The sequence below is a fragment of the Nyctereutes procyonoides genome, unplaced genomic scaffold (assembly GCF_905146905.1).
Source record: "Nyctereutes procyonoides isolate TBG_1078 unplaced genomic scaffold, NYPRO_anot_genome, whole genome shotgun sequence".
NCBI lineage: Eukaryota > Metazoa > Chordata > Mammalia > Carnivora > Canidae > Nyctereutes > Nyctereutes procyonoides.
Window position 1 is genome coordinate 30,440,560 of NW_026575125.1, and position 8,863 is coordinate 30,449,422.

The 8,863-nt window shown below is 36.8% G+C and overlaps 1 protein-coding gene across 1 annotated transcript; it reads right to left on the bottom strand.

The window, feature by feature from the left end:
• Nucleotides 1-7,241: 7,241 nt before the first annotated feature.
• LOC129518463 (40S ribosomal protein S23-like) lies at nucleotides 7,242-7,749 on the bottom strand. The gene has a single exon (XM_055338606.1). It carries the CDS (start codon nucleotides 7,724-7,726, stop codon nucleotides 7,295-7,297), a length of 432 nt encoding a protein of 143 aa, XP_055194581.1. The 5' UTR covers nucleotides 7,727-7,749; the 3' UTR covers nucleotides 7,242-7,294.
• Between the last annotated feature and the right edge of the window lie 1,114 nt (nucleotides 7,750-8,863).

Consider the following 8,863-nt stretch of genomic DNA (forward strand, 5'->3'; position numbering starts at 1 on the left):
ACCTGGGCTGAGTTCAAGAGTCCAGTGCTTAACCAACTGAGCCACCCAAGCACCCTAAGAATTCTTGGTATATTCTGAATACTAGACTCTTATCAGAGTTGACCCTTGAACAACACAAATTGTTTGCATCCAGTTATATGAAGATATTTTTTGATAAATGCAGTACAGCACTATAAATGTATTTTTTCTTCCTTATGATTTTCTTAATAACATTTGCTTTTCTCTAGCTTACTTTATTGTAGTAATACATTATATAATGCATATAACACGCAAAGTATGTGTTAATTGACTGTTTATGTCATTGGTAAAGCTTCCAGTTAACCGTAAGCTATTAGTAATTAAGCTTGGGGGGTCAAATGTTTATAGCAGCAGTATCCATAATAGCCAAACTGTGGAAGGAGCCTTGGTGTCCATCGAAAGATGAATGGATAAAGAAGATGTGGTCTGTGTATACAATGGAATATTCCTCAGCCATTAGAAACGACAAATACCCACCATTTGCTTCAACGTGGATGGAACTGGAGGGTATTATGCTGAGTGAAGTAAGTCAATTGGAGAAGGACAAACATTATATGGTCTCATTCATTTGGAGAATATAAAAAATAGTGAAAGGGAATAAAAGGGAAAGGAGAGAAAATGAATGGGAAACATCAGTGAGGGTGACAGCACATGAGAGACTCCTAACTCTGGGAAATAAACAAGGGGTACTGGAAAGGGAGGTGGGTGGGGAGTTGGGGTGACTGGGTGATGGTCACTTGATGGGATGAGCACTGGGTGTTATGCTATATGTTGGCAAATTGAACTCCAATAAAAATATACAAAAAAAGTTTGGGGGGTCAAAGGTTATACACAGTTTTTTTTGACTGCATGGGGGTTAGTGCTCCTAAACCCTGTGCTATTCAAGGGTCAATTGTATAATCTGCAACTATTCTCTTCCATTCTGTAGATGTCTTTTCACCTTGATAATGTAAGTTTTACACTTTGATAAAGTCCAGTTTATTTTTTATTGTATTGGTCATTCTTTTGGTATCTTATCTAAGAGTCCATCAGCAAATTCCAGGTTATGAAATTTAGTCCTATAGTTCTTTGTAATGACTTCATAGTTCTAGTGGTTTCATTCACATTCAATCAAAATTTTTTATTAATTTTTGTACCTGGGGTGAGGTAAGGGTCCAATTTCACTTGATATTGATATCCAGTTATCCCAGCAGCATTTGTTAAAGAGAATTATCTACTTTGGATGGTGTTATGGACTGAATGGTATTCCTCTCAAATTTATATGTTGAAGTCCTAACCCCACTTTAACTGCATTTGAAGATAGGGCTTTAAAGAAGGTAACTAAGGATAAATAAAGTCATAAATGTGAGGTCCTAATCCAATATATCTGGTGTCATATTCCTTTATAAGAAAATGAAGAGACATTAAAGATGCATGCAAACAAAGACAAGGCCACATTAGGACACAGGGAGAAGACAGCCATCTGCAAGTCAAGAAGAATGGCCTAAGAAGAAATCAGCCCTCTGGTACATTGCTCATGGACATCCATCCTCTAGAACTAAGAGAAAAAAATTGTTTTTTAAGCACCTAGTATATAATATTTTGTTTTGGTGTCCCTAATAGACTAAGAGAGATGGTCTTGGCATTATTGTCAAAAATCAATTGACCTTAGATGTATAGGTATATTTCTGGACTCTGAGTTGTATTTCATTGATTTATATGCTGCTTTTTGGGCCAGTGGTACACCATTTGAGTTGCTGTATCTTTTTAACAAGTTTTGAAATCAGGAAGTATGAGTCTTCCAAATTTGTTCTTTTTTTTCAAGATTGTTTTGCCCCATTGTTTGGAGCCCCATGAAATTTTATATGAGTTTGAGGATTGGCTTCTTCATTTCTGCAAGAAAAAGCCATTGGAATTTTTTGGTAAGTACATTAAGTTTGGAGATTGCTTTGGGTAATATTATCATTTAAACAATATAAAATTTTCCAAACCATGAACATAGGATATTTTTCTAGTTCTTTAGATCTTTATTAATTTCTTCAGCTCTTCTTGATTAATCAACCCATTTGTCACAATATAAAATCCTTCTTTGTCACCTGTAACAATTATTTTTTTAAATTTTCATTCTATTTTGTCTGATATTAGTGCATCTACTCTAACTCCCTTTTGGTTACTATTTGCATGTAATATCTTTTGCCTTCCATTCAATTTCTTTTTTTTAATATTTTATGTACTTATTTGGGAAAGAGAGAGAGAGCATGCATGAGCAGGAGAGGAGGTAGAATCAGACTCCCTGCTGAGCAGGGAGCCTAATGCAGGGATAGATTCCAAGACCCTGAGATCATGACCTGAGCCAAAGGCAGCCATTTAGCCAACTGAGCCACTTAGGCACCCCTCCATCCTTTCAATTTCAATCTTTTGTGTCTTTGGACTTAAAATCACACGCAGAGAGCAGATACATGGATTATGGTGTGCTTTTCTTTAACTCATTGTACAAATCTCTGTTTATTGCTTGTGGAGTTTAACTCACTTACATGTAAAGTAATTACTGATGAGGAAGGATTTACTAGTGCCATTTTGTTAACTTTTATGGATTTCTTATTCCTTTTCCCCCCGATTTCCTTAATTTCTGCCTTGTTTTGTATTTAAGTTTCGAAGCATATCACGTTAGTTTTTCTCTCATTTCTTTTTGTATATATTTATAAAATATTTTCTTAGTGGTTACCGGGAAAACTACAATTAGCATACTAAATTTATAGCCATCTATTTTGAATTAATACCAATTTAGTTTCAGTGGCATCCACAGACTCTTCTATTATACAAATCTTCCCATTGTTATGTTATTGTCACAAATTATACCTTTAAAAATTACGTATGCATTAACATAGATGTATAGTTATTATTTTATAAATATGCATTTTAAATCATGTAGGAAACAAAAAGAGGAGTTACAACCAAATAATTTATACTGAATGAGCTATCTTGCATAAAATAGACACTATTTGGGTATACTAAATTCTGGACAGAAAATTAACATATTCATCAAAGTAGAGACATCTGATAAAAAGTAAATAATTTTTCTTTAATCAGGAAAGCAAAATTGTCCTGAGAGAAATATTTATTGAATATAGTCACCAACCACAAAAGGGCAAATATGTCCCTATCTTTTTGCGTCTATAACTGAACTTAAATTAGATATTGAACTTTCACTTCAGCTCAGTACTGAAAAATGTAATTGTTCAAATTGAAGGTGAATTCTAGTTTGAAACTCAACCTCTTTTAGGGTAGCACTCTCTGGCACTCTCCTTAGTTCAGGAATTTCTTGTCTCCCCTTTCCTTGTATTTGCCCTGGAGATGACGTATGTTCCAGGGGAATTTATAAATAAGCCAGTACTTGGTGATATATGCAACTTATTGTATATAACTTAACACTGGAGCCTACTAAAAACTGCTTTGGCTGAAATGAATAATTTTAAAAGGTATTGTTGGCTGACATCTATCCACTGCCCTTAGGACTTAAACATTCATGCCTCTCTGCTCTGCAGTGCTGAGTTTATTGCAAATCAATATATATCCCCATTTCCCCTCATTTTGAGGTTCTCTTAGTCTTCAGCACACTTTTAGCCATTTTTTTTTGTTTTTGAAGGATGTAAGCCACTTTCAGATTCACCGTCCCTCCCCAACAACTTACCATACTGAGGAGTATACTTACTCACAACTTGCTACTCTAAACTCAGACACAAAAGTCGCCTTGGGACTTCTCCAGGGACCTTTCACCCCTCTTTGTGTTTGGGTCCCAATAAAGCTATCTGAATTTCTATCAAACAACAAACCCTAGGAAATAGGGCAAGGATATCTAATCCACAGTTTAACTTCCTTAATCACTTCTGCCAATTATTTTTCTTTCCCTACAGCAAATGCATGGATTCTGTATCAGGATTGGGGCAGGAAATGCTTCTCACATCCTTATAGAACCTTTTGAGTAGAATGCATATAGCATAAATTCTAGGTCTGTTTCTTTCAATGCTGAGTTTAGTGAAATTTCAGGTTTCATAACTCATTTGTGTTCTATATAAAAAATTACTCAGAAACTCACTTGACTTCTTTATTGTCAGTTGGATTAGCCCTCCTCTGACTTAAATAACACCAATGATCCAATGAGTGAAGGATTCCAGATTATAAAAAAAAATGGGAAAAAGAAAAGCCTTCACTATTATCAAAATGTTGTCTCCCACCACACCTGTAACAAAGACTTGCAACTAATTGGATAACCGGTGTTGGGATAACATTTTATGAGCATATCTGTATTAGCTTATGTTTAAAGTGACTTCTTATGAGAAAACTGAAGTTGTGGTATATTAAATGACTTGCCTGAGAAACCAGTGCTAATGAACAACTCTAGGTAGAGAGATGCACAATATTTTTCTGTTGCTGGAAGCTCTAGAACTGGAGCAGGAGAAACAGAAAGTGGCATTTGGCTAGCTCAGTATCTGTGATTCACAAACATGACTGTGCATTGGAACTGAACATAGAGCTTTTGAAAAACATATGACTCTCCCATAGCAAGCATGAAGATTCAGTATGTTTGGGGTAGGTCCCATACCTATGTATTTAAGAATAATCTCCCCAGGTAATTTTTATGCTTTATTAAAAAAAACACTTAATAAAATGTGTAATGCATATCCAATCTGCCTCAAATGTTATCTTTCCTGGGCATCCTTCCATCAGTTCTTTCTTGATCTCTTCCAGCCCCTAAAGACCAAATGGGAGGCAGCTAAAGCAGTCATCAGCTCTGATATATGCTTGTGGTCATAGTTTTAACAGTTTTGTATGCTTCAGGATCATCTTGTTTAAAAATGTAATTATCAGGTGTCAATTCCAAGTTGCATGAACTACTTTATGGACCCTTGATAATGGGTAATCGGTAAATGGAGACATGTTAGAATTTGATCTGAAGCTGGCATGTTTAATAACCTGAAAGTGAGGCTTTGGACCCTATTCAACCCTTATCCATGTCGAATTTCTTGGCAGCTCTTGCTGAGTATGCACAAAAAGAACTCGATAGATGTGGGTGCCCAAGTTGGTTTAGGTCATAGGGCTTATTTACCCCAGCATTTGTCTCTAGTAGTTGAATCTTCCTTCTTTTGGAGGCTGGAAACAGTCTGTCTCCTGGTCCTGGGTTTGGAACATAGCCTGGCAGTGAGTAGGAAATGAGCATACTTGTCTACTGGGGGATTTGGCAGGACAGCATATAAAAACATTTCCCAAAGTATTTCTGAGTCGGCTCCTGGAAACGTGAACTGTCTTCCAAGCCTGCCAAATGAGCCGTGATGTTTGCTCAGTGGAGAATTTGAAATCACTGAATTTGCTGATTGATAAATGCCTGTTTGGAGAATGAAGAATGCTTTCCAAGCACAATCTGCCTCTCAGTAATTCTCAGAGTATACAGATGGCAAGAAAGTTTGGGTCTCAAAAGCTCTGGTATACCAGGATTTTGTATAGAGTTTAATTACTTTGCAGGTAAAACAGGGGACAGATGTATAACACCAGGTCCAGCAGTAGGGTGAACCTTGCTATCAGCCCAGACCATTATTTCTTGGCTTCTTGTATGAATCTCTGTGAATACAGAGACAGGAGGCCAAAAATCTGTGTGGTGAGTTCCACTGCTTTTACTGCCAGATGAGGCAGGTGAGAATCATTAGAAAAAATACCCTGTCAGGAAAATCACTAGGCAGCCTCCTGAGATCCAGCAATCTATATGTGTGTGTATGTGTGTGTGTGTGTTCAGGAATCTTAGGAACTATTTTTATTTAAGTTTGGAAGTAAGAATTTTTTATTTTTTAAAAATATTTTATTTATGTATTCATGAACGACACAGAGAGAGGCAGAGACAGAGGCAGAGGAAAAAGCAGGCTCCATGCCGGGAGCCTGATACGGGACTCGATCCCTGGACCGTAGGCATCCCAAGAATTTTTTAAGTAAAATCTTATTATGGAACAATTTTAGATTTACTACAAAGAGTTTCTATATATCCCACTACCTAGTTTCTCCTGTTGTTAACATCTTAAAAACCATGGTACATTTGTCAAAACTAAGAAACCAACACTGGCCAAGCTTCTCCAATGAAAAGTTAATCTACCTCTCATCCATACCCTTTTCTTTGGAATCAATTGATTAAGACTAGTCCATATTTAAGGAAAATGGGGGAGAATTTAGATCCACTTCCTGGGAAGTTTTTACATGAATTATTTGGAACTATTCTATAAGGAAAAGTCTTCCTTCCCCATATTTACTCACTCATTCATTCACTCATTCAATCACTTGTTTCTTGTATCAGTATATATTACATATCAGTATAATCACATTTTATGTTTACATATATGATTCCTTTTGACTTAAACTTTGGATAAGTATGAGGTATATTTCAAAGTTTATGTTTTTAAGCATATGGACGCTAATTGTACATGCACCATTGGTTGAAAAGATTTGCCTTTTTCTACTGGATTGTCTTTACACTTTTGTCAAAAATCTATTGACTTAAAAAAAATCTATTGACTTGTATTTGTGTGGGTCTATTTCTAAGCTCTCTTTTGTCTTCTGTTAGTCTGCATATCTATTATTTCACCAATATTACACTGTCTTGTTTACTATCGCATTATAGTAAATTCCTAAAATTGGTAATGTGACTCATCTGACTGTTCTTTTTTCAGAATTGTTGGGGTTATTCTAGTACCTTTTTCTTATGGTATATATTTTAGAATCAGTTTGTCAATATCTAGAAACAATCTTGAAGTGATTTGGTTAGAATTCTGTTGATTTTATATATCAAACTAAGGATAATTGACTTAACAGTATTAAGTCTTCCAATGCATAAACACAATGTAGCTTTCAATTTGCTTAGAACTTCTTTGATTCTTTTGTCAGGGTTTTATAGTTTTACACATAGAGATAGAGATCCAGCATGTATTTTGTTAGAACCAGCAGTCACGGGGATGCCTGGGTGGCTCAGCGGTTGGGCGTCTGCCTTCGGCTCAGGGTGTGATCCTGGAGTTCTGGGATCAAGTCCCATGTCAGGTTCCCTGCGTGGAGCTTGCTTCTCCCTCTGCCTATGTCTCTGCCTCTCTCTCTGTGTGTGTCTCTCATGAATAAATAAATAAAATCTAAAAAAAAAAAAGAACCAGCAATCATTTTGGATGTGTAATTGTAAATGATATTACCTTTTTTAAAATTTTAAATTCCAATAATTCTTTTTTTTTTGGTATATGAAAATTTATTGTCCTGTTTTTACCACCAAAACTTATGATCTTGGTCTTTCCTTCTTGCCTTTGTACAAGGCCAGGAGAGAGACATTGGCTACTTTGACAACTTTAAAGCGAACTCCAGGAATGTCACCGACAGCATGACCTTTGCGACCAAATCCAGCCACCAGAATCTCATCATTTTCCTCAATAAAGTTCAAACAACCATCATTGGGTACAAAGGCTGTGATCTTTTTGCCGTTCTTGATCAGCTGGACCCGGACGCACTTCCTGATGGCAGAATTTGGCTGTTTGGCTTCAACCCCCACCTTCTCCAGCACGATTCCCTTCGCGTGGGAAGCGCCCCCGAAGGGGTTGGCCTTCAGCGCCGTGCCCAGGGGGGCCTTCTTGTACTGCTTATCATGCCACTTCTGGTCCCGCCGGTGGCTGCGGAGCTTCCAGGCGGTACAGAGGCCGCGACACTTGCCCATCCTGCCGGCGCCACGGGCCTGAGCGAAAGAGTTTTTTTGTTTGTTTTTTGTTTTTTTTTTGAAAACTGCCTTTATTCTATTAGTAGTTGGAAAAATTAACTGGTACAGAAAAAAAGTTTAGTCAGCTGGAGAGAAGAAATTGAGTGCCACCCAAGAGAACTGGTGGCTCCTCTGGTAGGGAACCTGGAACAGTGAGGAAAAAGAGCACTGTGAGCTAGAGCCAGACCCTGCAGTCCAGGTGAGAGGTTATGCCACCTTCCGAAGTGTCTGAGTGTCTCAGGCATGAAACCAAATTCTTATTTATTTAGCCCAGCTCTGGGGAAGGGTATTGGGATATGTGGGGCTGAAAACAGGTGAAACGGGCCATCTTTAATCAGAGAAACTGACAAAACGGGAATTTTAAAAATGAACTTTCCATCTGACTTTATTTTCAAATACACTTTCTTTTTTTAAAAAAAAAAACAATATACTTTCTGCAGGGATGACAAATATCAGTATTAGGAAATCCAATTATACAAAAAATACTACATCTAGTCTGGGGTAGATAGATTTATTTTTTGGTAACATACATCAAGTGGCACTAATTACACAGTAACTATAAGGTAACTAACATGAAACCACAGAACTGTAACTCTGCCACAGCTGCATGGACTTGAGCCTTTCTGGATAAGCACATTTTCAAAAAACTGGATGACCATCACAGAGCTATGCCAATAAAATCTGTTAAGGAGTAAAGTAAAGGAGTGAAGTAGGGACTCACCAGAGTACCTTGCAGCTGACAGATGACAGGCAGGACATGTTAGTTATAAAGTAGTTACAGCCTAATTCACAAAAGTTACCATACAATTTCTTTTTGTATATCAACCCCATATCATGCAGTCTTGCTAAACTCACTTATTAGTACTAGGAGTTTTGTAGTAGTTTTTTTTTTTAATTTTCTACATAGAAAATCATGTTGTTTGAGAAAGTTTTTTAATGACTTCCTTCTCAATCTATATGTCTTGTGTTTCTTTTTCTTGCCTTATTAATGTAGATAGTACTTCTAATAAAATGTTGAATAGTAGTGGTTAGAGAAGGCAACCTTACATTATTCCTAACCTTTAGGTAAAGACATTCAATCTTATACCTTTTAGTATA

Bases quoted from the DNA above. Each gene is read 5' to 3' on its own strand.
- LOC129518463 (XM_055338606.1), bottom strand. From the start codon at position 7,726: ATGGGCAAGTGTCGCGGCCTCTGTACCGCCTGGAAGCTCCGCAGCCAC.